At 39.7% G+C, this 26,370-nt stretch overlaps 5 protein-coding genes across 7 annotated transcripts; 2 read left to right on the top strand and 3 right to left on the bottom strand.

Annotated features, from left to right (window-relative positions):
• Positions 1–694: 694 nt before the first annotated feature.
• LOC119007095 lies at positions 695–2,852 on the bottom strand. 2 transcript variants are annotated; one of them, XM_037076473.1, is made up of 6 exons: positions 2,810–2,852; positions 2,309–2,635; positions 1,852–2,208; positions 1,646–1,771; positions 1,254–1,321; positions 695–1,163 (listed from the first exon to the last, which is right to left on the bottom strand). In XM_037076473.1, the coding sequence occupies exons 1-6, from the start codon at positions 2,850–2,852 to the stop codon at positions 1,041–1,043; spliced, it is 1,044 nt and encodes a 347-aa protein (XP_036932368.1). In that variant the 3' UTR covers positions 695–1,040. The 2 variants fall into 2 exon arrangements, with proteins under 2 accessions (XP_036932368.1, XP_036932370.1); XM_037076475.1 differs by having other exon boundaries at positions 1,254–1,315.
• A 2,771-nt stretch (positions 2,853–5,623) lies between these two features.
• LOC119007105 lies at positions 5,624–7,502 on the bottom strand. The gene is made up of 5 exons (XM_037076489.1): positions 7,460–7,502; positions 6,980–7,306; positions 6,314–6,439; positions 6,088–6,149; positions 5,624–5,997 (listed from the first exon to the last, which is right to left on the bottom strand). Exons 1-5 carry the CDS (start codon positions 7,500–7,502, stop codon positions 5,875–5,877), a joined length of 681 nt encoding a protein of 226 aa, XP_036932384.1. The 3' UTR covers positions 5,624–5,874.
• A 2,274-nt stretch (positions 7,503–9,776) lies between these two features.
• On the top strand, positions 9,777–11,608 carry LOC119007102. The gene is made up of 6 exons (XM_037076486.1): positions 9,777–9,819; positions 9,993–10,316; positions 10,417–10,773; positions 10,854–10,979; positions 11,132–11,193; positions 11,285–11,608. The coding sequence occupies exons 1-6, from the start codon at positions 9,777–9,779 to the stop codon at positions 11,405–11,407; spliced, it is 1,035 nt and encodes a 344-aa protein (XP_036932381.1). The 3' UTR covers positions 11,408–11,608.
• Positions 11,609–14,983: 3,375 nt separating this feature from the next.
• Positions 14,984–17,009, bottom strand: LOC119007096. Of its 2 annotated transcripts, none has more exons than XM_037076476.1 (6): positions 16,714–17,009; positions 16,265–16,591; positions 15,808–16,164; positions 15,602–15,727; positions 15,414–15,481; positions 14,984–15,324 (listed from the first exon to the last, which is right to left on the bottom strand). In XM_037076476.1, exons 1-6 carry the CDS (start codon positions 16,754–16,756, stop codon positions 15,202–15,204), a joined length of 1,044 nt encoding a protein of 347 aa, XP_036932371.1. In that variant the 5' UTR covers positions 16,757–17,009; the 3' UTR covers positions 14,984–15,201. The 2 variants fall into 2 exon arrangements, with proteins under 2 accessions (XP_036932371.1, XP_036932372.1); XM_037076477.1 differs by having other exon boundaries at positions 15,414–15,475.
• Positions 17,010–18,270: 1,261 nt separating this feature from the next.
• LOC119007103 lies at positions 18,271–25,936 on the top strand. The gene is made up of 6 exons (XM_037076487.1): positions 18,271–19,038; positions 24,136–24,462; positions 24,624–24,980; positions 25,061–25,186; positions 25,513–25,574; positions 25,671–25,936. Exons 1-6 carry the CDS (start codon positions 19,023–19,025, stop codon positions 25,794–25,796), a joined length of 1,014 nt encoding a protein of 337 aa, XP_036932382.1. The 5' UTR covers positions 18,271–19,022; the 3' UTR covers positions 25,797–25,936.
• The last annotated feature ends 434 nt before the right edge of the window (positions 25,937–26,370 follow it).

The raw sequence follows: 26,370 nt of genomic DNA, 5'->3' as shown, positions 1-26,370 counted from the left end.
AAAGTTTAAGTCAAGCACAGAGAACGTAACCAAAAATGCAAACTAATCAGAGGCAGAGTAGGGTAGGTCTTGTAAGAATATGAGGGGGATCCATTATATCATGAGTATGTGTGTGTGTGTGTGTGTGTGTGTGTGTGTGTGTGTGTGTGTGTGTGTGTGTGTGTGTGTGTGTGTGTGCTACATGTAAATCTACCTGGGTGCAGGGTAGCATTGATATTGAAGCACATAATAATTGTATGTTTTTTGCAAAAGCACAAATAAGTTAATACTGAAAGGTCCTCTATGTTGCTGCTTCACATTTATTTTAGGTGTGTGGTTTTATATATATTTTGTATAATCTATAATATTATGTATATATATTCCCTCCTTATGTTTTCATGCACTGTGTTTTCTTCCTGAGCCACATTGGAGAAATAGTAACACAAGGTTGAATTTTCATAAAGGCTCTGACTTTGGAAGCTACCTCCTGAGTTTGACCAATCATTGAAAGCCATTGTTTCTCTAAAGCTAATATGATTCAAGCAATAGAAATTTTTGTTTTCATGTGGATTTAAGTTTTGCTGTCCCAGACTAGATTTGCCTCTACCTGTGATCTGTGGCTGCACTTGCTGCGTTTGGTCAGATATGTTTTCTGCTGTAACCAGGCCTGTTGAACATTTAACACTCAAAGATTTTGACCAATTTTCTTTAATCCTCCAATTTATAAGGCATATAATACATTCTTTCAACTTATACAATGAAAACAGAAAGATATGAAAGGAAAAATGTATAGACTTTAAAAGCTCTGTTAAAGTTTGTGATTATTTCTTGACTTAAGTCAGCTAGTGCAAGTAAATACAAATACATAATATAATGCAATGATCGATATACAAGCATGAAATATGAAGAGCATGTGCTGCAGGACGATTGTGGCTTTTATCATGAAACACCTCATTCACATTATAGTTTGAAGGGAATCCACAACGTTATTTATTTACACTGTCAATCAGCCAGTACTGTAAACCAACTATACACATGATTTCAAGGACACACTTTCACACTCAGCATGTAGCTTGAGAATACACACTTTCTTCAGTCTTCAGCTCTTTCTTCGTACGTCCTCTTGAAACTTTCCGTCCAGTTATGTGCAAAGCAGCATAGTTCAGATCATCTCCACCTTCCATCTGCGCAGAAGATAAATAATTCTTTAACAATATAGTCATGTTTTTATGCAGAGCTGCTGGGAATTATGTTAATTAAATAACAGTACTTACAACATCATGTACTGGTTGGTTCGAGTTGTCATTTCTTGCTTGTGAAGGTATGCCTTCTATTCCTGATGTTCAATAAAAACAAGAACATTTTGTTCTAAATCAGATTTTTACATAAGGATCCTTCACTGATTCAACACATTTCAATCAAAATTGAGAATGAATACAGTCAGAAATCTATCATGACTGAGATTGCATAATGTACAAGGAAAAAACTTTTGGTGACTTAAATTGTTCTGCCTGTTTGATGATACATTAATTATAATGTGAAAAATAACAGATATTTACTGATATGTATTATTTAATCCCAAAACATCCTTTCCTGTGTGATGGTACTCTTGTTACAGTATATGAACTCTTCAAGTCATACAATTGCTTCAGTCAACAACACTCACCTTTACATTGTTCACATATTGATCTTGAAGTTCGGCGACAGATGAAAACAATATTTCCAATCAGAGAAATGACCAAGCAGATTATTGCCATCACCAGAGCAATTAACTCAGGACTCATTCTTCGCTCTAGACAACAAAGACAAAAACTTACCAGTCATGATGTTATGAAAATGTTATGATTACCAGTATAAAATTCAGAACCATACCAGTTTCCACTTTGGCTCCATTTCCAAACAGAATCTCTCCACATGTGGCCACAGCACAGTAGTAAGTTCCAGCATCAGAGGAGCTGACCTTCTTAGAGAAGTGATGAACGCAGCTTTTCTGAGTGTCAGATCTGTCTTCACATTCATCACGTCTGTTTCCATCAGTGTAGAGGATGTTCGGATGAGATTTATCTGATCCGACTCTGAACCAGAACACACTGTGATCTCCTGGACATGTTTTAGTCTCAGAGTCAGAGAGGACTGAACACTGGAGAGTCTTCAAGTCTCCTGGACGGACTGGATCAGAGGCTGTCGGCTGCTGAACAACAGTGTAGTTCCATGTCCTCTGACTGTTTCCTGTGTGATGTTTCAGTTAAGTTAAAGAACATTAACACAATGAAGCTGAAAGTGGTTAAAGTGACTCCAAATCATTGTAGATAACAGATCACATATTTACCTTTTAATGACAAATAGGTTCCACTCCAAAGATTCTTATTCCAGTCTATGACTGCACAGTGATACATTCCCTCGTCTTCTTCAGTTGTGCGAAAAATGGTCAGTTTACTAATAGTCTTCTCAACTATCAGATCCAATCTAGAGTCAGAAAACTCTGGTCCATACACAGGGTTTGAATGTAACCTTGATGATACAATTAATTTCAGATCATCTCCGACACGCTGCTTGTACCAGTAAAGAGGTTTACTGCCCAGCTCATCGAAAGGCAGAACACATGTGAAGGTCACAGATTCACCACGTTGAACTGTGGTCACTGGAACCAGAGCATCTAAAAGAAATTAAAAAGCACAATAGATTAATCAGTAAATGACAATTAGCAAGTTTAGAGCAATGTAAAAAGATGAATATGATAAATGATAATAACACTAACCACCATATTCTGCATCTTGCATTAAGATAGTTAAATGAGAAAATATAATCGTCGTGATTCGACAGCACTTACATCCTTGATGTAGGAGAAGCAGTGTAAGGCAGAACACGATCATCTTGACACACTGACTTTATAAGGAAACTTGTTTGTATTTCAGAGAGTGAAGGTGCTGACGTGGTCGTGATACATCAAACCATCTAATGCTTCTGATTGGTTATCACAGAATATACATTCAAAGTGCATTTCCTGCCACACGGTAGTTGTCCTGCTGTATGTGGAGCATGTTACCGCTTTCTCATGCGCTCTCTATTTGATGTTAATTAAGATTTTTTTCCACTGCATAATGCTGCTTCCTGTAGCTACAGTTGTCTCCTCTACACCACCACCACACTCACGTAAACACATTATACGCACACACACGCACACACACACTAGCATACTGTTAAGGAACATATGAGCGATAGTTTGTCTCTTCAAAATCCGCTTGCTGGAAACAGGCTGGAAAACAGCCTTATGTAATTTCACACAGACCACATATTTACAGATATTAAAAAGCTAAAAGTACCGAAATTATATGATGACTTATTTATAGGCTAATAGCTTTGTGGTACAGGTCCCTGATATATAGATGTTTTGGTGGCTAAAAGTACATATCGCAAGATCTGCCCGACTATGTCTCTGATTGGTTGGCCTTGTTAGTTATGTTCGCCATGCTTGACTCAAACTGTTCGGTAGCTCTGGTAATGTCTGTTTTCAGAAGGTTATAAGCTGTAGTTTTGCAGGTAAACAAATCGACTCTTCAGCCTTTCTCTCGGTCCTCTGCTGCTCCTGTCAGGGTCGCTCATCCTCAGGAGCTGCACTTCTCTGTGCTCGACCTGAAGAGCAGACAGACGCCACCCAGCCTGTCTCTTCCTAACAAGCCCAAACATACTGCAGTTGTAACAGTGGAGTCCTCGTGGTGTCTTTACCTGCAGGGCAACTACAGCTCACAGTACGCTGCAGCAGCTCTGCTGCTGGCTGTTTGTTTTATACAGTTGCAAGGAAAATACAAGCACAAACCATTATCAACAGACAGACACTGAACATGCAGTTAGGAAACAGCATGTTAGATAGCTAATTCTTGTCTCTATTGTCTTCTGTTTAGACCAGTAAATGTATCCTGGTCCACTGAGCTCCCTCCCTGTCTCTGGTTGTACTGCAGACTGTCCAGTAAACTACAAGGTCCCCAAGAAATCTGTCAGCAATACTGACACGTTATTATTTCCTAGCTGTATGCTCAGTGGCTGTCAGGTGTTACTGGCTCATGTTTTGTTTTTGTTTTTTGTGGGTGGTTTGGAAAACAAGCAGCCAGCAGTGGATCAGCAGAGTGTGAGCTGTAGTTGCCCTGGTAAACACACCACAACAACTGGCTTTCACAGCTGCAGTGTCTCTGGGCATGTTATGTAAAGCAGACAGGTTGCTGACCTGTCAACTCTACCTAACAGGCTCAGAGACCATTTGAAGAGTGGCTCCAGAAGATGAATAATCCAGACAGGAGCAGCAGAAGACAGAGAGAAGCTGAAGAGGTCGGTGTGTTTACCTGTAAAACTACAGCTTATAATCAACCTAAAGCAGACATTACCAGAGGTACTGCTGATGAAGAGTCACGATCCTCCAGGTCACGGTCAATCTAAGTGCTGTATCATAGTCAACTGGACTTGTTTCAGGTTCTTGAAGACGTCTCACCTCTCAACCAAGAGGCTTCTTCAGTTCTAATTAACTAGAAGGGAGGTACAGACTTTTAAACTCTGTGTGGGAGTGTCCTTACAGAGTCGTTAAGGACACGTGTGAGCTCTGAGTTTCAGAGTCATTAGGCCAACTTGTCGATCATTGACCCAACCAGCCCTCATGTTGGTTGCTATGGCTAGGTGAGCCCAGGTGTGAATGGTTGTTAAGCTGTTTGGAAAGGGCACTCAGTACAGCATAGCAGCTGGGTGATGAGTAATGTCCTGGGACCAGGTCCAGAGGTACTGTGTGAGCTCACAGTTTAAGTCAATTACAGAAAACATAATAAACATTGCCAACCGATCAGAAGCAGAGTACGGTAGGTTTTGCAAGAACATGAGTGGGATCCATTAAATCGTATGTGTGTGTGTGTGTGTGTGTGTGTGTGTGTGTGTGTGTGTGTGTGTGTGTGTGTTATGTGTAAATCTACCTGGGTACACGGTAGCAGTTAGAATGTGGTATAGAGCCTCATTGATTTGGATTTGATATTGAAGCACATAATTGTATGTTTTTTACAAAAGCACAAATAAGTTAATACTGAAAGGTCCTCTATGTTGCTGCTTCACATTTATTTTCGGTGTGTGGTTTGATATATATTATGTATCGTGTATATATATATTCCCTCTTTGTTTTCATGCACTGTGTTTTCTGAGCCACATTGGAGAAATTGTAACACAAATTTGAATTTTTATAGAGCTCTGACTTTGGAAGCTACATCCTTTGTTTGCCAATCACACTGCTGAAGTCTTTCTTTAAATCCATTGTTCCACTAAAGCTAATGTGATTGGAACAATATCCATTGCAATCAGTAAAACCTGAGACAACCAGTTGAATTGTCCTCCCATTTCATTGCTTGCACAGTGCTCAGTTTCTGTTTTCATGTGGATTTAAATTTTGCTCTACCAGATTAGATTTGCCTCTACCTGTGATCTGTGGCTGCTCTTGCTGTGTTTGGTCAGATGATATGTTTTCTGCTGTAACCAGGCCTGTTGAACATCAACATTTAACACTCACAAAGATTTTGATCAATTTATTTAGATTTGAATTGCAGACAAAACACGATTTCAACTAAAATAATAAAAGCAGAAATTGAATTGTTTGAAGGATATGTGAGAAAAAAAGTTTGTGTGTATTATTTCTTGACTTAAGTCTGCGAGGGCAAGTAAACACAAACACATAATATAATGCAATGATCGATATACAAGCATGAAAATACAAAGAGCATGTGCTGCAGGATGATTGTGGCTTTAATCATGAAACACTTCATTCACATTATAGTTTGAAGGGAAGCCACAACGTTATTTATGTACACTGTCAATCAGCCAGTACTGTAAACCAACTATACACGTGATTTCATGGACACACTTTCACATTCAGAATCTAACTTGAGAATACACACTTTCTTCAGTCTTCAATTGTTTCTTCGTACGTCCTCTTGCAGCTTTCCGTTCAGTTACATGCAAAGCAGCATAGTTCAGATCATCTCCACCTTCCATCTGTGCAGCAAATAAATGATTTTTTAACAATATAGTCATGTTTTTATGCAGAGCTGCTGGGAATTATGTTAATAAAATAACACTACTTACAACATCATGTACTGGTTGGCTCGAGTTGTCATTTCTTGCTTGTGAAGGTATGCCTTCTATTCCTGATGCTCAATAAAAAACAAGAACGTTTTGTTCTAAATCTGATGTTTTACATAATGATCCTCCACTGATTCAACACATTTCAATCATCTGCATTATATGAACTTTTGTTCAACAGTCATTCAATAGGAGTACTTAAAATGTTGATTTAGTCAGCAACACTCACCTTTACATTGTTCACATATTGATCTTGAAGTTCGGCGACAGATGAAAACAATATTTCCAATCAGAGAAATGACCAAGCAGATTATTGCCATCACCAGAGCAATTAACTCAGGACTCATTCTTCGCTCTAGACAACAAAGACAAAAACTTACCAGTCATCATGTTATTAAAATGTTAGGACTTCCTGTACTGAATTCAGAATCATACCGGTTTCCACTTTAGCTCCATTTCCAAACAGAATCTCTCCACATGTGGCCACAGCACAGTAGTAAGTTCCAGCATCAGAGGAGCTGACCTTCTTAGAGAAGTGATGAACGCAGCTTTTCTGACTGTCAGATCTGTCTTCACATTCATCACGTCTGTTTCCATCAGTGTAGAGGATGTTCGGATGAGATTCATCTGATCCGACTCTGAACCAGAACACACTGTGATCTCCTGGACATGTTTTAGTCTCAGAGTCAGAGAGGACTGAACACTGGAGAGTCTTCAAGTCTCCTGGACGGACTGGATCAGAGGCTGTCGGCTGCTGAACAACAGTGTAGTTCCATGTCCTCTGACTATTTCCTGTGTGATGTTTCAGTTAAGTTAAAGTACATTAACACAATGAAGCTTTAAGTGGTTAAAGTGACTCCAAAACATTGCAACAGATCACAGATCACATATTTACCTTTTAATGACAAATAGGTTCCACTCCAAAAATTCTCAGTCCAGTCTATGACTGCACAGTGATACATTCCCTCGTCTTCTTCAGTTGTTCTCAAAATGGTCAGATTACTAATATTCTTCTCAACCTTTGGATTCAATCTAGAGCCAGAAAACTCTGGTTCGAACACAGGGTTTGAATGTTTCATTAGTTCCGCAATTAATTTCAGATCATCTCCGACACTCTGCTTGTACCAGTAAAGACGTTCACTGCTCAGCTCATCTAAAGGCAGAACACATGTGAAGGTCACAGATTCACCAAGTTGAACTGTGGTCACTGGAACCAGAGCATCTAAAAGACATTAAAATGTACGATTAATCAGTAAATGACAATGAGAGTGTAATGTTAACAAAGATAATAACACTAACCACCATACTCTACATCTAGTTTGCATTAAGATACTTGAATTATAAAATATAATCGTCGTGATTCGACAGCACTTACATCCTTGATGAAGGAGAAGCAGTGTAACGCAGAACACGATCATCATGACACACTGACTTTATGAGGAAGCTTGTTTGTATTTCAGAGAGTGAAGGTGGTGACGTGTTGAAGATGCTCAGACCATCTAATGCTTCTGATTGGTTATCACAGAATATACAGTCAAAGTGCATTTCCTGCCTCATGGTTGTTGTCCTGCTCTATGTAAAGCATGTTACCTCTCTGTCTCTCTCTCTCTCTCTCTCTTATTCTCATTTTGGAATGTTTTTTCATTTTTACTTGCTGATAACTATCAGCTGTCATGGGCTTAAGAAATTTAAAATGTGGGTGGGACAATCTAAGGAGGGGCTTTGGGTTCTCTCATCCCACATTTTTAACAGACTAGATTTCTTTTCACGTATTCTGGTTCCTTTAAACTTGCTAAGAATTCTTAGTACATGTGTAATTTCATATAGTTCACAAATTTAAAGATAAAGTACAGAAATAATATGATGACTCATTTATAGGCTAGTAGCTTTGTGGCACAGGTCATTTATCTATAGATAGTTTTGTGGTTAAAAGTACATATCACAAGATCTGCCCGACTACGTCTCTGATTGGTTGGCCTTGTTAGTTGTATTTGCTATGCTTGACTCAAACTGTTCACTCACACAGTAGCTCTGGTAATGTCTGTATTCTGCAGGTTATGAACTGTAGTTTTGCAGGTAAACACATCGACTCTTCAGCCTTTCTCCTGGTTCTCTGCTGCTCCTGTCAGGGTCGCTCATCCTCAGGAGCTGCACTTCAGAGTGTCTCTGTGCTCGACCTGAAGAGCAGACAGACGCCACCTGGCCTGTCCCTACCCAACAAGCTCAAACATACTGCAGTTGCGAGAGCCGGTCTGGATTGGCTCACACAGCCGTAGTTGCCCTGGTAAACACACCACAATGACTGGCTTTCGCAGCTGCAGTGTCTCTGGGCTCGTTAGGTTAGGTAGAGCAGACAGCAGGGGCGGAGTGGCAATCAGGACAATCCAGAGTTTTCCCAGTCAGCCAGCTAGCCAATGAATTTGCGGGACCCGGCCCACAGATTGTTCTGAGCAACCGTGAAATGGAGGCAGCCTGCCCTTGGGTTCATCGAATTCACTGACATGGTTTAAAATCTCTGCGAAAGCTTCTAAGATCTACTATATTAAAGTGCTGTGGAAGTCCAACCACTATTAATACCGCTTGCTGACTCTCTATATCTCAGTCATGGTTACCCTGCACACTATCTTAAGCTCATCTTAACTATCTTTAGCCTTAATTCTTCTTATTTAGGCGTTACAGAACTTTCATGGTCACAAATAAAAAAAAAACAACCTGCAATTTAACTTGTTTGCTCATAAATTAATGTAGAATGGAGCAAAGCCTCCTGGGAATGGGAAATGCATTCATCCAATTGATCAATTGCAGGTCAAGTCTATTTACAGAAATGGAGGGGGATAAATGAATGGCCCCTCCTCTGATGACATGACCCTACAAGATAATGACAATTACCAGAGGTACTGCTGATGAAGAGTCATGGTAAATCTAAGTTCTGTGTCGAAGTCAACTGAACTTGTTTCAGTCTCCTGAAGACGTTTCACCTCTTATCTAAGAGGCGTCTTCAGTTCTAACTAACTAGAAGGGAGCTGTAGACTTTTAAACTCTGTGTGGGAGTGTCCTTACAGAGTCGTTACGGACACGTGTGAGCTCTGAGTTTCAGAGTCGTTAGGCCAGATTGTCGATGGTTGACCCAAAGAGCCTTCATGTTGGTTGCTATGGCTAGGTGAGCCCAGGTGTGAATGGTTGTTAAGACATCTGGGGAGGGAACTCAGTACAGCATTGAAGATGTGTGATATGTAATGTCTTAGGACACCTCCTCTGTTCAAGGAGGTTTCAGCGTTACTTTGTGAGTAAACAGTCAAGCACAGAGAATGGAACCAAAAATGCAAACTTATCAGAGGGAGAGTAGGGTAGGACTTGTAAGAACATGAGTGGGGTCCATTGTATCGTGTGTGTGTTTGTGTGTGTGCGTGTGTGTGTGTGTGTTTATGTGAATGTTGTGGTGGTGAGGAGACAACCACAGCAAGCAGTGGAAAAAAAAGCTTTATTAACATCAAATAGTGAGTGCATGAGAGACAGAGAGGTAACATGCTCCACATAGAGCAGGACAACACCCATGTGGCAGGAAATGCACTTTGTATTTATATTCTGTGATAACCAATCAGAAGCATTAGATGGTCTGAGCGTCTTGACCACGTCACCACCTTCACACTCTTAAATACAAACACGCTTCCTCATAAAGTCAGTGTGTCATGATGATCGTGTTCTGCATTACACTGCTTCTCCTTCATCAAGGATGTAAGTGCTGTCGAATCACGACGATTATATTTTATCATTTAAGTATCTTAATGCAAACTAGATGTAGAGTATGGTGGTTAGTGTGATTATCTTTGATCTTATTTATCTTTGTTAACATTACACTCTTATTGTCACTTACTGATTAATCTATTGTACATTTTGATGTCTTTTAGATGCTCTGGTTCCAGTGACCACAGTTCATCTTGGTGAACCTGTGACCTTCACATGTGTTCTGCCTTCTATTGAGTTTCGCCGTGATATTCACTGGCACAAGCAGCGTGTTGGAGATCATCTGAAATTAATTGTGGCAATTAAGAATAATTATAAACCTGTGTATGGACCAGAGTTTTCTGACTCCAGACTGGTTCTGAAAGTTGAGAAGAATATTAGTAGTCTGACAATTTTGAGAACAATCAAAGAAGACGAGGGAATGTATCACTGTGCAGTCATAGACTTGACTGAGACTTTTTGGAGTGGAACCTATTTGTCATTAAAAGGTAAATATGTGATCTGTTATCTACAATGTTTTGGAGTCACTTTAACCACTTTCAGCTTCATTGTGTTAATGTTCTTTAACTTAACTGAAACATCACACAGGAAACAGTCAGAGGACATTGAACTACACTGTTGTTCAGCAGCCGACAGCCTCTGATCCAGTCCGTCCAGGAGACTTGAAGACTCTCCAGTGTTCAGTCCTCTCTGACTCTGAGACTAAAACATGTCCAGGAGATCACAGTGTGTTCTGGTTCAGAGTCGGATCAGATAAATCTCATCCGAACATCCTCTACACTGATGGAAACAGACGCGATGAATGTGAAGACAGATCTGACACTCAGAAAAGCTGCATTCATCACTTCTCTAAGAAGGTCAGCTCCTCTGATGCTGGAACTTACTACTGTGCTGTGGCCACATGTGGAGAGATTCTGTTTGGAAATGGAGCCAAAGTGGAAACTGGTATGATTCTGTGTTCAGCACTGGAAGTCCTAACATTTTAATAACATGGTGACTGGTAAGTTTTTGTCTTTGTTGTCTAGAGCGAAGAATGAGTCCTGAGTTAATTTCTCTGGTGATGGCAATAATCTGCTTGGTCATTTCTCTGATTGGAAATATTGTTTTCATCTGTCGCCGAACTTCAAGATCAATATGTGAACAATGTAAAGGTGAGTGTTGTTGACTGAATCAACATTTTAAGTACTCCTATTGAATGACTGTTGAATAAAAGTTCATATAATGCAGATGATTGAAATGTGTTGAATCATTATGTAAAACATCAGATTTAGAACAAAATGTTCTTGTTTTTATTGAACGTCAGGAATAGAAGGCATACCTTCACAAGCAAGAAATGACAACTCGAACCAACCAGTACATGATGTTGTAAGTAGTGTTATTTTATTAACATAATTCCCAGCAGCTCTGCATAAAAACATGACTATATTGTTAAAGAGCCATTTAAATTGCTGCACAGATGGAAGGTGGAGATGATCTGAACTATGCTGCTTTGCATTTAACTGGACGGAAAGTTTCAAGAGGACGTACGAAGAAAGAATTGAAGACTGAAGAAAGTGTGTATTCTCAAGTTAGATGCTGAGTGTGAAACTGTGTCCATGAAATCATGTGTATAGTTGGTTTACAGTACTGGCTGATTGACAGTGTACATAAATAACATTGTGGCTTCCCTTCAAACTATAATGTGAATGAAGTGTTTCATGATTAAAGCCACAATCATCCTGCAGCACATGCTCTTCATATTTCATGCATGTATATTAATCATTACATTATATTATGTGTTTGTGTTTACTTGCCCTCGCTGACTTAAGTCAAGAAATAATACGCACAAACTTTTTCTCACATATCCTTCAAACAATTCAATTTCTGCTTTTATTATTTTAGTTGAAATCGTGTTTTGTCTGCAATTTAAATCTGTAGATAAAAATAAATTGATCAAAATCTTTGTGCGTGTTAAATGTTGATGTTCAACAGGCCTGGTTACAGCAGAAAACATATCATCTTACCAAATGCAGCAAGAGCAGCCACAGATCACAGGTAGAGGCAAATCTAATCTGGGACAGCAAAACTTAAATCCACATGAAAACAGAAACTGAGCACTGTGCAAGCAATGAAATGGGAGGACAATTCAACTGGTTATCTCAGGCATTACTGGTTGCAAAGGCTACTGTTCCAATCATATTAGCTTTAGTGGAACAATGGATTTAAAGAAAGGCTTCAGCAGTGTGATTGGCAAACTCAGGATGTAGCTTCCAAAGTCAGAGCCTTTATGAAAATTCAAATTTGTGTTACTATTTCTCCAATGTGGCTCAGTAAGGAAACACAGTGCATGAAAACATAAAGAAGAAATATATATCCATACTATTATACATTAAACATAATATATATATATAACCACAAAACCAAAATTAATGTGAAGCAGCAACATAGAGGTATTTTCAGTTTTCACTCAACTCTGGTTTCCAAAAAACATACAACTATTTTGTGCTTCAATATCAAATCCAATTCCCAAATCAATGAAGCTCTATACCGCGTTCTAACTGCTATCTTGTACCCAAGTAGAGTCACACACACACACACACCAACAGAGTTTGTGTGTGTTTGTTGACTGGAGATGCTGAAGTCACCCAGCTTTGTGGTGAGGGTGGGGGCAGTAGTGGGGAGGGCTCTATCATCAAGTTGTTGCTTCAACAGGCTGGAAATCATCCAGTGGTCACTGGTTTCACACTCACAGATGTCGAAATGCAGTTTCAAACTGCGCTCACTGACTTCACAGCTTTCTCTCCTGTAACTCCACTTTCATCACTTCCACCTCTTCATATGAAAGTCAGTCAGGTCATACTGTAAAAATGTAATGTGAGAGTGATATGACATGTTTTATTTTTTTAGAAATGACAATATGGTGTGAATGTATCAGTGGTTAGCAGAAACATTAACTGTCAACTTTTTGTCCTGGCGACTGGGCTGTTATTCAATCACAATTCAACCACTTCTTTGCTGATGAATCATCACCTGCCTTGAGACCCACTAATAGCAAAATCATTTATAGACGAAAAGCTTTGTGGCACAGGCTCCTGATACACAGATTTATGGTGGCTAAAAGTATATATTGCAATACCTGCCTAACTATGTCTCTGATTGGTTGGCCTTAATAGTTGTGTTCTCTATGCTTCACTCAAACTGATCAGTAGCTCTGGTAATGTCTGTTTTCAGAAGGTTATAAGCTGTAGTTTTGCAGGTAAACACATCGACTCTTCAGCCTTTCTCCTTGTCCTCTGCTGCTCCTGTCAGGGTCACTCATCCTCAGGAGCTGCACTTCAGAGTGTCTCTGTGCTCGACCTGCAGACCAGACAGACGCCACCCGGCCTGTCTCTACCTAACAAGCCCAAACATACTGCAGTTGCGAGAGCCGGTCGTCGTCGTGTCTTTACCGGTAGGGGAACTACGGCTCACAGTACACTGCAGCAGCTCTGCCATTGGCTGTTTGTTTTAACAACTCCTTTGTTTTATTGGGGACGGTTTGTAAAACAAACAGTCAGCAGAGTGTGAACTGTAGTTGCCCTGGTAAACACACCACAACAACTGGTTTTCACAGCTGCAGTGTCTCTGGGCTTGTTGGGTAGAGCAGACAGGCCGGGTAGCTGACCTGTCAACTTTACATAACAAGCTCAGAGACCATCTAAAGAGTGACTCCAGAGGATGAATAATCCAGACAGGAGCAGCAGAGGACACAGAGAGAAGCTGAAGAGGTCGGTGTGTTTACCTGTAAAACTACAGCTTATGAACAACCTAAAGCAGACATTACCAGAGGTACTGCTGATGAAGAGTCACGATCCTCCAGGTCACGGTCAATCTAAGTGCTGTATCGTAGTCAACTGGACTTGATTCAGGTTCATAAAGACGTGTCACCTCTCAACCAAGAGGCTTCTTCAGTTCTGACTAACTGGATGGGAGCTGCAGGCTTTTAAACTCTGTGTGGGAGTGTCCTTAAAGAGTCATTAAGGACAAATGTGAGCTCTGAGTTTCAGAGTCGTAACGGCTACTTGTTGATCATTTACCCAGCCTTCATGTTGGTTGCTATGGCTAGGTGAGCCCAGGTGTGAATGGCTGTTGAGTTGTCTTGGGAGGGAGCTCAGTACAGCATTGAAGATGGGTGATAAGTAATGTGTTAGGCCACCTCCTCTGTTCAAGGATGGTCCAGAGGTACTGTTTAATTCAAGCACAGAGAATGTAACCAAATATGCCAATCAATCAGAAGCAGAGTAGGGTAGGTCTTGCAAGAACATGAGTGGGATCTAATATTGTGTGTGTGTGTGTGTGTGTGTGTGTGTGTGTGTGTGTGTGTGTGTGTGTGTGTGTGTGTGTGTGTGCGCGCACGCTACGTGTAAATCTACCTGGGTGCAGGGTAGCTGTCAGAACGTGGTATAGAGCTTCATTGATTTGGGAATTGGATTTGATAATGAAGCACATAACTGTTAGCTAAGTATGTTTAATGCAAAAACCACAGATAAGTTAAATCTGAAAGTTCCTCTATGTTGCTACTTCACATTAATTTTGGTTTTGTGGTTTCATATATATTATGTATAATATATAATAGTATGGATATATATTCCCTCTTTATGTTTTCATGCACTGTGTCTCCTTACTAAGCCACATTGGAGAAATTGTAACACAGATTTGAATTTTCATAGAGCTCTGACTTTGGAAGCTACATCCTTAGTTTGACTAATCACACTGCTGAAGCCTTTCTTTAAATCCATTGTTCCACTAAAGCTAATATGATTGAAAAAATATCCATTGCAACCAGTTGAATTGTCCTCCCATTTCATTGCTTGCACAGTGCTGTTTTTTTTGTTTTTTTTCTGTTTTCATGTGGATTTAACTTTTGCTCCTCCAGACTAGATTTGCCTCTACCTGTGATCTGTGGCTTCTCTTGCTGCGTTTGGTCAGATGATATGTTTTCTGCTGTAACCAGGCCTGTTGAACATCAACATTTAACACTCAAAGATTTTGATCAATTTGTTTTAATCCTCAGATTTCAAATACAGACAATACGTTAGTTCACCTAATTCAATGAAAGCAGAAATCAAATTGTTTGAAAGTCATGTAAGAAAAAAGTTACTGACTTTAATATCTCTGTATTCTTTCTTGACTTGAGTCAGCTACGGCAAGTAAACACATAATATAATGCAACGATTGATATACAAGCATGAAAATACAAAGAGCATGTGCTGCAGGACGATTGTGGCTTTTATCATGAAACACTTCATTCACATTATAATTTGAAGGGAATCCACAATGTTATTTATTTACACTGTCAATCAGCCAGTACTGTAAACCAACTATTTACATGATTTCATGGACACACTTTCACATTCAGCTTCTAACTTGAGAATACACACTTTCTTCAGTCTTCAATTGTTTCTTCGTACGTCCTCTTGTAGCTTTCCGTCCAGTTATGCGCAAAGCAGCATAGTTCAGATCATCTCCACCTTCCATCTGTGCAGAAGATGAATGGTTCTTTAACAATATAGTCATTTTTTATGCAGATCTGCTGGGAATTATGTTAATAAAATAACAGTACTTACAACATCATGTACTGGTTGGTTCGAATTGTCATTTCTTGCTTGTGAAGGTATGCCTTCTATTCCTGATGTTCAATAAAAAACAAGAACATTTTGTTCTAAATCTGATTTTTTACATAATAATCCTCCACTGATTCATTCAACTTTTAAGGTCATTCAGTTGGAGTACTAAAAATGTCAACAACACTCACCTTTACTTTGTTCACATATTGATCTTGAAGTTCGGCGACAGATGAAAACAATATTTCCAATCAGAGAAATGACCAAGCAGATTATTGCCATCACCAGAGCAATTAACTCAGGACTCATTCTTCGCTCTAGACAACAAAGACAAAAACTTACCAGTCATGATGTTATGAAAATGTTATGAATACCAGTATTGAATTCAGAACCATACCAGTTTCCACTTTAGGTCCATTTCCAAACAGTATCTCTCCACATGTGGCCACAGCACAGTAGTAAGTTCCAGCATCAGAGGAGCTGACCTTCTTAGAGAAGTGATGAACGCAGCTTTTCTGAGTGTCAGATCTGTCTTCACATTCATCACGTCTGTTTCCATCAGTGTAGAGGATGTTCGGATGAGATTTATCTGATCCGACTCTGAACCAGAACACACTGTGATCTCCTGGACATGTTTTAGTCTCAGAGTCAGAGAGGACTGAACACTGGAGAGTCTTCAAGTCTCCTGGACGGACTGGATCAGAGGCTGTCGGCTGCTGAACAACAGTGTAGTTCCATGTCCTCTGACTGTTTCCTGTGTGATGTTTCAGTTACGTTAAAGTACATTAACACAATGAAGCTGGAAGTGGTTAAAGTGACTCCAAAACATTGTAAAAAACAGATCACATATTTACCTTTTAATGACAAATAGGTTCCACTCCAAAAAATCTCAGTCCACTCTATGACTGCACAGTGATACATTCCCTCGTCTTCTTCAGTTGTTCTCAAAATGGTCAGTTTACTAATATTCTTCTCAACTTTCAGATCCAGTCTAGAGTCAGAAAACTCTGGTCCGAACACAGGGTTTATATGTTTCCTAAATGTTACAATTAATTTCAGATCATCTCCGACACTCTGCTTGTACCAGTAAAGAGGTTTACTGCTCAGCTCATCGAAAGGCAGAACACATGTGAAGGTCACAGATTCACCAAGCTGAACTGTGGTCACTGGAACCAGAGCATCTAAAAGACATTAAAATTAAAATGAATGAATAAAAGATAATCACACTAACCACCAAACTCTACATCTAGTTTGCATTAAGATAGATGATAAAATATAATCGTCGTGATTCGACAGCACTTACATCCTTGATGAAGGAGAAGCAGTGTAACGCAGAACACGATCATCTTGACACACTGACTTTATGAGGAAGCGTGTTTGTATTTAAGAGTGTGAAGGTGGTGACGTGTTGAAGGGGCTCAGACCATCTGATGCTTCTGATTGGTTATCACAGAATATATATTCAAAGTGCATTTCCTGCCACAGACATGTTGTCCTGCTGTATGTGGAGCATGTTACCTCTTTCTCTCACGCACTTTCTATTTGATGTTAATTAAGATTTTTTTCCACTGCATCTTGCTGCCTCCTTCAGCTACAGTAATTCACAGAAACACATAACACACACACACAAGCATACTCTTTGCGCAGAATATTAGCGTTAGAGTTTGTTGCTACGAACAGGCTGGAAAATGTCCCGTGGCCACTGGTTTCATACTCACAAGTATTGAAAACGCAGCTTCCAACTGTGGTTGCTGCTTCGGTAGCTTTCTTCACTTCTACCTGTTCATGTGAAATTCAGGTTATAAACTTGTAATTTAATCGTGATATGAAATGCTTTTTAGAATTGTCAGTATGGTATGAATGTATCAGTGGTTACCAGAAACATTAACTGTCAACATTTTGTCCTGGCGACTGGGCTGTTACCATAGGCAGGCGGGTGATGAGTAATGTCGTAGGCAGGGGCGGAGTGGCAGTCGGGACGATCAGGAGTTTTCTCAGTCGGCCGGCCGATGAATTTGTGCGTACCAGCCCACAGATTATTCTGAGCGGCCGTGAGACGTACGCGGCCGGCCCTTGGGCTCATCGAAATTACTGATGCTGTTTAAATTCTCTGCGGAAATCTCTAAGATCTACTGAACTAGACTGAAGTAGAAGTCCAGCCAATATTTGTTTGTTTGTTCCTAAATTAATGTAGAATGGAAGCAAAGCCTCCTGAGAATGGGAAATGTGTTAATCCAAAGCCTATCACTCTGCGTTTGTCCAATGAACTGATTGCAGGTCAAGTCTATTTACAGAAATGTAAGGCGATGTCCACCCAAAAGCTCTTTTTATACTGCACTTAAATATCTATAGTTCCTTACAAATGTATTGAAAGTGCCTTGTTTTCCAGTGGTTGAATGGCTTGTTGTATTGAATTAGCACTGTCCAAAGTTCCTTTCCCCAAATGTATACAATGCTATTACTTTGATTTATACAAAAACATATGTTCATATTCAATGCTGGAAATGATGAATGTACACATATGTGTAGCAGCTGAATGGCCTGTTTAGGCCTGTATTGAAAATGTCTATAGAGTTTTGGTCTTAGGCATCATCCAGGTAAGCTACAGTTACAGATGCCAGGGCATTAACTTCAGATACTGTAAAACATGTGTATGTCTGCTGTTATAATATATGTTATTGATCTCGGACCATCATACAATATAGTTTTATTATTTTATTTTGATGTTATATTTCATCATCTGTTTATAAATATAAAAGCCATAAAAGCTTAAAACCTACACTTTGTCGCCAACTTTCTGCAGAGTCAATCACCACATACCTCCAAACTTCATGTGACCTTCAGATCAGCTGAAGAACACTGCGTAGAGAGCTTCATGGAATGGGTTTTCATGGCCAAGCAGCTGCATCCAAGCCATACATCAGCAAGTGCAATGCAAAGCGTTGGATGCAGTGGTGTAAAGCTCGCCACCACTGGACTACAGAGCAGCGGTGACGTGTTCTCTGGAATAACGAATCGTGCTTCTCCATCTGGCAATCTGACGGACGAGTCTGAGTTTGGCGGTTGCCAGGAGAACGGTACTTGTCTGACCGCATTGTGTCAAGCGTAGAGTTTGATGAGGGGGGATTATAGTGTGGGGTTGTTTTTCAGGAGCTGGGATTGACCCCTTAGTTCCAGTGACAGGAACTCTGAATGTTTCAGCACACCAAGAGATGTTGGATAATTCCACGCTCCCAACTCTGTGGGAACAGTTTGGGGATGGCCTCTTCCTGTTCCAACATGGCTGTGCACCACTGCACAAAGGTCCATAAAGACATGGATGAGACAGTTTGGTGTGGATTAATTTCTGGCCTGCACAGAGTCCTGACCTCAACCAAACAGAACACCTTTGGGATGAATTAGAACAGAGACTGAGAGCCAGGCCTTCCCATCCAACATCAGTGTGTGACCTCACAAATGCTCTTCAGGAAAAATGGTCAAAAATTCCAATAAATATACTCCTAAACTTTGTGAAACGCCTCCAAGAAGAGTTGAATCTGTTATAGCTGCAAAAGGTGGACCAACGTCATATTAAACCCTGTGGATTAAGACTGGGATGTCACTTCAGTTCATATGCGAGTCAAGACAGGTGAGTGAATACTTTTGGCAATATAGTGTATAAATTATGTATAATCTTGCTGAGCCACATTAGAGAAATAGTAACACAAAGTTGAATTTTCATAAAGGCTCTGACTTTGGAAGCTACATCCTGAGTTTAACCAATCATTGAAATCTGTTGTTTCTCTAAAGCTAATATGATTCAAGCAACAGAGATTTCTGTTTTCATGTGGATTTAAGTTTTGCTCTCCCAGACTAGGTTTGCCTCGACCTGTGATCTGTGGCTGCACTTGCTCATTATGCAGACATTATGTTTCCTCCTGTAACCAGGCCTGTTGAACATCAACATTTAATACTCACAAAGCTTTTGATCAATTTATTTTAATCCTCAGATTTCAAATACAGACAGTACATTATTTCAGCTGATACAATAAAACCAGATAAACAAATTGAATGACAGATCTGCAATGAAAAAGTTATAGACTTTAATATCTCTGTTAACGTTTATGTGTATTATTTCTTGACCTGAGTCAGCTAGGGTAAGTAAACACAAACTCACAATATAATTCAGTGATTGATATACAAGATGATATGTTTTCTGCTGTAACCAGGCCTGTTGAACATCAACATTTAACACTCAGAAAGATTTTCATCAATTTATTTTTATCTACAGATTTAAATTGCAGACAAAACACGATTTCAACTAAAATAATAAAAGCAGAAATTGAATTGTTTGAAGGATATGTGAGAAAAAGTTTGTGCGTATTATTTTTTGACTTAAGTCAGCGAGGGCAAGTAAACACAAACACATAATATAATGCAATGATCGATATACAAGCATGAAAATACAAAGAGCATGTACTGCAGGATGATTGTGGCTTTTTTCATGAAACACCTCATTCACATTATAGTTTGAAGGGAAGCCACAATGTTATTTATGTACACTGTCAATCAGCCAGTACTGTAAACCAACTATACACATGATTTCATGGACACACTTTCACATTCAGCATCTAACTTGAGAATACACACTTTCTTCAGTCTTCAGCTCTTTCTTCGTATGTCCTCTTGTTACTTTCCGTCCAGTTAAATGTAAAGCAGCATAGTTCAGATCATCTCCACCTTCCATCTGTGCAGAAGATAAATAATTCTTTAACAATATAGTCATTTTTTATACAGAGCTGCTGGGAATTATGTTAATAAAATAACAGTACTTACAACATCATGTACTGGTTGGTTCGAGTTGTCATTTCTTGCTTGTGAAGGTATGCCTTCTATTCCTGATGTTCAATAAAAACAAGAACGTTTTGTTCTAAATCAGATTTTTACTTAATGATCCTCCACTGATTCAACAAATGACTATCAAAATTGAAAATGAATACAGTTGGAAATCTATCATTACTGAGATTGCATGATGTACAAGGAAAAACTTGAAGTAAATTACTTAAATTGTTCTGCATGTTTGATGATACGTTAATTAATAATGTGAAAAACAGATATTTACTGAAATGTATCGTTTTATCCCAGAACATGAAGTTGAGGTTCATCCTGTCCTGTGTGACGGTACTCTTCTTACAGTATTTGAACTCTTCAAGTCATACAATTGTTTATTCAGTCAGCAACACTCACCTTTACATTGTTCACATATTGATCTTGAAGTTCGGCGACAGATGAAAACAATATTTCCAATCAGAGAAATGACCAAGCAGATTATTGCCATCACCAGAGCAATTAACTCAGGACTCATTCTTCGCTCTAGACAACAAAGAAAATAACGCATCAATAATTATGTCATTAACATGCTTTAAATATGACTTCTAGTACTTAATTCAGAATCATACCAGTTTCCACTTGAGCATTTCCAAACAGAATCTCTCCACATGTGGCCACAGCACAGTAGTAAGTTCCAGCATCAGAGGAGCTGACCTTCTTAGAGAAGTGATGAACGCAGCTTTTCTGAGTGTCAGATCTGTCTTCACATTCATCGCGTCTGTTTCCATCAGTGTAGAGGATGTTCGGATGAGATTTATCTGATCCGACTCTGAACCAGAACACACTGTGATCTCCTGGACATGTTTTAGTCTCAGAGTCAGAGAGGACTGAACACTGGAGAGTCTTCAAGTCTCCTGGACGGACTGGATCAGAGGCTGTCGGCTGCTGAACAACAGTGTAGTTCAATGTCCTCTGACTGTTTCCTGTGTGATGTTTCAGTGAAGTTAAAGAACATTAACACAATGGAGCTGAAAGTGGTTAAAGTGACTCCAAAACATTGTAAAAAAAAACAGATCACATATTTACCTTTTAATGACAAATAGGTTGCACTCCAAAAATTCTTATTCCAGTAAAAGACTGCACAGTGATACATTCCATCGTCTTCTTCACTTGTGCGAAAAATGGTCAGTTTACTAATAGTCTTCTCAACTATCAGAGCCAATCTAGAGTCAGAAAACTCTGGTCCATACTCAGGTTTGTTATTATTCTTAACTGCCACAATTAATTTTAGATGATCTCCGACACTCTGCTTGTACCAGCGAACATCACTGCCAAACTCATCTAAAGGCAGAACACATGTGAAGGTCACAGATTCACCAAGCTGAACTGTGGTCACTGGAACCAGAGCATCTAAAAGAAATTAAAATGTACAATAGATTAATCAGTAAATGACAATTATAGTATCATGTCAGAAGATGAATAAGATAAAAGATAATCACACTAACCACCATACTCTACATCTAGTTTGCATTAAGATACTTGAATTATAAAATATAATCGTCGTGATTCGACAGCACTTACATCCTTGATGAAGGAGAAGCAGTGTAACGCAGAACACGATCATCATGACACACTGACTTTATGAGGAAGCGTGTTTGTATTTAAGAGAGTGAAGGTGGTGACGTGTTGAAGACGCTCAGACAATTTAATGCTTCTGATTGGTTATCACAGAATATAAATACAAAGTGCATTTCCTGCCACACAGGCGCTGTCCTGCTCATGTGAAATGCGTTACCTCTCTCTCTCATGCACTCACTATTTGACTTTAATAAACATTTTCCACTGCATCATGCTGTGGTTGTCCCCTCTTCACCACCACAACACTCAAACACATAATACACACACACACCAACATACTATTAGCGGACATATTAGCGAGAGTTTACTGACTGGAGATGCTGAAGACACCCGGCTTTGTTAAGACGGTGGGGTTAGCAGTGGAGACGGCTTTCATCACTTCCACCTCTTCATATGAAAGTCAGGTCATGCTATAAAAATGTTTCACCTTGCAACATATATCGGATTATCTGGCAGACATCTCCCCCGGTACATGGCGCATCACCTCAACCTTAGTAAAACTGAACTCCTCTTCATCCCGGGGAAAGACTTCCCTCACAAAGACCTGTCAGTCACTGTCGAGGACATCACAGTATCGCCTTCATCAACGAGGAACCTGGGCGTAATACTCAACAACAGACTATCCTGAACCCCCAGCATCACTGCTGTGGCCTGATCCTGCAGATTTGCCCTCTACAACATCCACAGGATCCAGTCTTTCCTCACAAAGGATGCAATGCAACTCCTGGTCAAAGCGCTGGGCATCTCCCACCTGGACTACTGCAACTCGCTCTTGGCTGGACTCCCACCATCTGTGACTAAACCGTTGACGCGTATCCAGAAGTCTGCATCATGCCTTCATTTCAGTCTACCCATATTCTCCCATGTGACCCCCCTCCGTGACCTCCACTGGCTTCCTGTTGCAGCCCACATCCAATTCAAGATGATTGCTGGCCTTCAACGAAACTGCACCCATCTACCTCCAAACGCTGGTCAGACCACACTCCCAAGTGCGAAATTCAAGCACCTAGCTCTGCTACATAAGCTGGCCGGCTTGTACCGCCATCGCTGAGAGCAAACAAAGGTCTATTCCGCCATCCATCTCCAGCCTTTAGCATTTCGGACACTGTCTCACACTCCACCATGTAACCCCGGTACCCGTCACCTGTGTGTTTCGAGCTAATTGACAAATGTTAGCATACTAAACTACTGTGAATTATATGGTAAACCTGCTTAACCTAATTTTGAGCATGTTAGCATCAGTGCTAACCCTACGTGTGCCTGAGTAACATCAGATAAACTGGTGTACACATCATCAGTGAAGTGAGTTTGATGGCAGGAACATTCGAACAGAGGTCAGCTCCCTGTTGCAGTCAGGTTAATTAACAGGACTGAAGATGAATCCACTTCTTAATTCCTAAAGTTAAAGAGAAATCTCTCCGTCACTACACAGCTTTGATCTGAGCAGAATCTGAAGTGACTCCAGGTGTTTAGTCTTCAGAGGATCTGGCTCTAAACCAAAACCTCTAGTCGGCCCTGCAAATCAAGCTTTGTAAACATCAGTATGTTTGTTTTTATAGCGAGCCCTCTAGCGGCAGAAGTTGCATATTGTAGATTTAAGGTGTACAAGCACATGTTGTTTCTGTGAATGGGAATCCAACAGAGGATGCAAATTAGAGAACTCAGAGTTATAAGATGTAATGTTTATTAACTGTCATTTAACTTGGAAAAAAGCAAAAGCAATAAACATGCCACAAGCAACAATATCCCCTATGTCAGTGCTGTTATTTAGTGCCCCCTGCAGAATAATAGTATTTCTCGACACTAAATCCAGAAAGGAAAGAGTCAAAAGATTGAGTGAAGATGAACAAATTTGAAGAAAAAAAAATGTGAATCTCTATGAATCAGTTAGTTTAGTTAGATGTATAATTTAGTAAGTGAATTAACAATAGAGAGAGGCAATATGCTCCACATAGAGCAGGATTACACCCCAGAGGCAGGAAGTGCAGCATTCTAGCCAATCAGAAGCAGCTGATGGTCTGACCTATCAGGACATGTCACCACCTTCACTCACAAAATAACCGAGAAGTCTCCAAACACGAGATAAAGTCAGGATGATCGTGTTCGGTGTGACACTGCTTCTCCTCCATCAGGGATGTAAGTGATGTATAATAATGATATTTATTCATTTAAGTATCTGCAGGCAGTCTATGTGTATGATTGTCTTGTGCTCTTTACATATTTACCACAGCAATTATCATTTCCTGTTTAACGAATTTTACATTTTGATTTCATCTAGATTCGCTGATTCCAGTCACCACAGTTCAACTCGGTGGATCCGCGACTTTCACGTGTGTTTTGCCTGATTACGAGTTGAACCAAAGACAATTTCACTGGTACAAGCAAAGTGTTGGAGACAATCTGAAGCTAGTTGTGTCACATCGGAAAAAAACAACCCCTGTGTTCGGAGTGGAATATTCTGCCTCCAGGGTGGATCTGAAAGTTAACATGAGCATCAGCTATCTGACCATTTTTGAGACAACTGAGGAAGACGAGGGAATGTATCACTGTGCAGTCATGGACTGGGCAAAGATCACTTGGAGTGGAACGTATTTGTCATTGAAAGGTAAATATATGATCTGTTTTTTTTTAATATAAACATTCACTTTAACTGCTAGTATTTAGAGGCAAATTAACTACTTCCGGAACACTCACTTATAATTTCTGTTTGGTAGAAATGATTATATGTCCTGCTAACGCTATATTTTAACTTCTTAAAATATACAGGAAACAGTCAGAGGACATGGAACTACACTGTTGTTCAGCAGCCGACAGCCTCTGATCCAGTCCGTCCAGGAGACTTGAAGACTCTCCAGTGTTCAGTCCTCTCTGACTCTGAGACTAAAACATGTCCAGGAGATCACAGTGTGTTCTGGTTCAGAGTCGGATCAGATAAATCTCATCCAAACATCCTCTACACTGATGGAAACAGACGTGATGAATGTGAAGACAGATCTGACACTCAGAAAAGCTGCGTTCACCACTTCTCTAAGAAGGTCAGCTCCTCTGATGCTGGAACTTACTACTGTGCTGTGGCCACATGTGGAGAGATACTGTTTGGAAATGGAGCCAAAGTGGAAACCGGTATGATTCTGAATTCAGTACTGGTATTCATAACATTTTAATAACATCATGACTGGTAAGTTTTTGTCTTTGTTGTCTAGAGCGAAGAATGAGTCCTGAGTTAATTGCTCTGGTGATGGCAATAATCTGCTTGGTCATTTCTCTGATTGGAAATATTGTTTTCATCTGTCGCCGAACTTCAAGATCAATATGTGAACAAAGTAAAGGTGAGTGTTGTTGACTGAATCAAAACATTAATACTCGGATGGTTTCTTACTTCACACAGGACTGGGTGAACTTTAACCTCATGTACAGAGTTGAAATAATAGATATCAGTAGAAGTTGATTAATTAATGAATCAGTTCTAATTCACTTAATTTTGAATCTTTGTATTCCTGGTTGTTCACAGTATTGAAGTTGTGCATTACACAATGTCAGTATTTATGGAAATCAAACAACTATATATGTTTATATATCTGTTTATAATTTTTTCAATGAAAATCAGGTCAAAGTGTCGAGTCAAAAGCATTATATCCCTGTTTTCATTTATCAGGAAGAGAAAGCGTCTCTTCCCCAGCAGGACCCGACAGCTCGAGCCAGACGGCACATGATTTTGTAAGTTATGATACCAGTTTATTGATTAAAAACTCTCCGGCAGCACAGAACATGAATATGATTGCACTATGATGAGCTTGTTTATTTGCTGCACAGACTGATGGTGGACATGATCTGAACTACGCTGCGCTGAATTTCGCTGGAAGGAAAGCTACAAGAGGAAGAAAGCAGAAAGAGCTGAAGACTGAAGAAAGTGTGTATTCTCAGATTAAAGTGTATTGAAACTTCTGGCTTCAGGTCAAATTGTTCATTTGTAGGTTGACCATGTTGTGTTCATATAAATATTAAACCTTTATCAGTGGTTTGTTGTTATTTGTTTGGTTGGTTGTTTGTGCAGTAAAAGTAAAAAGCTTTTTACTTGATATCTTCTTAAATATCTTCTTAAAGTCTGTTTCGTTTTATTTCTGGCATAAAAGTGCGACTGTACAACAGACAAGACACATCTTGCAAATAAAACTCTCTTGAAACACTAAAATGAACCTTTGATGGCAAACTTGGCTCTGAACCTTAAAATGAAAGTTCAGGTCTTGTGATGTGAGGTGAGTGTGTTCCCTGCAGTACAGAAGCAGCACCGTTGAGTGGGATGTAGCGTCAAAGGAAAACGCTGTTTATGCCGTCAGTCATCTACTGCCGCTAACACTGATGAGGGATAAGAACCTCACACAACCCCACATCAAAATACCCAAACTATCCCTTCAAAGCAAAAGTCTGAATGTGTTGGATATACTCGTATTCCGCACCAGATGAAGATCGATACCCCTCTCATATATTTGAATTCAGTATACAACCAGAACAT

This window comes from Acanthopagrus latus, chromosome 18, assembly GCF_904848185.1.
Source record: "Acanthopagrus latus isolate v.2019 chromosome 18, fAcaLat1.1, whole genome shotgun sequence".
Classification (NCBI taxonomy): domain Eukaryota; kingdom Metazoa; phylum Chordata; class Actinopteri; order Spariformes; family Sparidae; genus Acanthopagrus; species Acanthopagrus latus.
Note: the sequence above shows the minus strand (reverse complement) of the source record. Positions and strands in the feature narration are given on the sequence as shown.

Coding starts and splice junctions, on each gene's coding strand:
- LOC119007102 (XM_037076486.1), top strand. CDS start 9,777: ATGATCGTGTTCTGCATTACACTGCTTCTCCTTCATCAAGGAT. Junction 10,317..10,416: donor AACCTATTTGTCATTAAAAG/GTAAATATGTGA, acceptor AACATCACACAG/GAAACAGTCAGAGGACATTG. Junction 10,774..10,853: donor TGGAGCCAAAGTGGAAACTG/GTATGATTCTGT, acceptor TTTGTTGTCTAG/AGCGAAGAATGAGTCCTGAG.
- LOC119007096 (XM_037076476.1), bottom strand. CDS start 16,756: ATGATCGTGTTCTGCGTTACACTGCTTCTCCTTCATCAAGGAT. Junction 15,728..15,807: donor TGGACCTAAAGTGGAAACTG/GTATGGTTCTGA, acceptor TTTGTTGTCTAG/AGCGAAGAATGAGTCCTGAG. Junction 15,325..15,413: donor ACCAACCAGTACATGATGTT/GTAAGTACTGTT, acceptor TCTTCTGCACAG/ATGGAAGGTGGAGATGATCT.
- LOC119007105 (XM_037076489.1), bottom strand. CDS start 7,502: ATGATCGTGTTCTGCGTTACACTGCTTCTCCTTCATCAAGGAT. Junction 6,440..6,979: donor AACCTATTTGTCATTAAAAG/GTAAATATGTGA, acceptor TTTGTTGTCTAG/AGCGAAGAATGAGTCCTGAG. Junction 5,998..6,087: donor GCCAACCAGTACATGATGTT/GTAAGTAGTGTT, acceptor TTTGCTGCACAG/ATGGAAGGTGGAGATGATCT.
- LOC119007103 (XM_037076487.1), top strand. Junction 25,187..25,512: donor AATATGTGAACAAAGTAAAG/GTGAGTGTTGTT, acceptor TTCATTTATCAG/GAAGAGAAAGCGTCTCTTCC. Junction 25,575..25,670: donor GCCAGACGGCACATGATTTT/GTAAGTTATGAT, acceptor TTTGCTGCACAG/ACTGATGGTGGACATGATCT.
- LOC119007095 (XM_037076473.1), bottom strand. CDS start 2,852: ATGATCGTGTTCTGCCTTACACTGCTTCTCCTACATCAAGGAT. Junction 2,209..2,308: donor AACCTATTTGTCATTAAAAG/GTAAATATGTGA, acceptor AACATCACACAG/GAAACAGTCAGAGGACATGG. Junction 1,772..1,851: donor TGGAGCCAAAGTGGAAACTG/GTATGGTTCTGA, acceptor TTTGTTGTCTAG/AGCGAAGAATGAGTCCTGAG.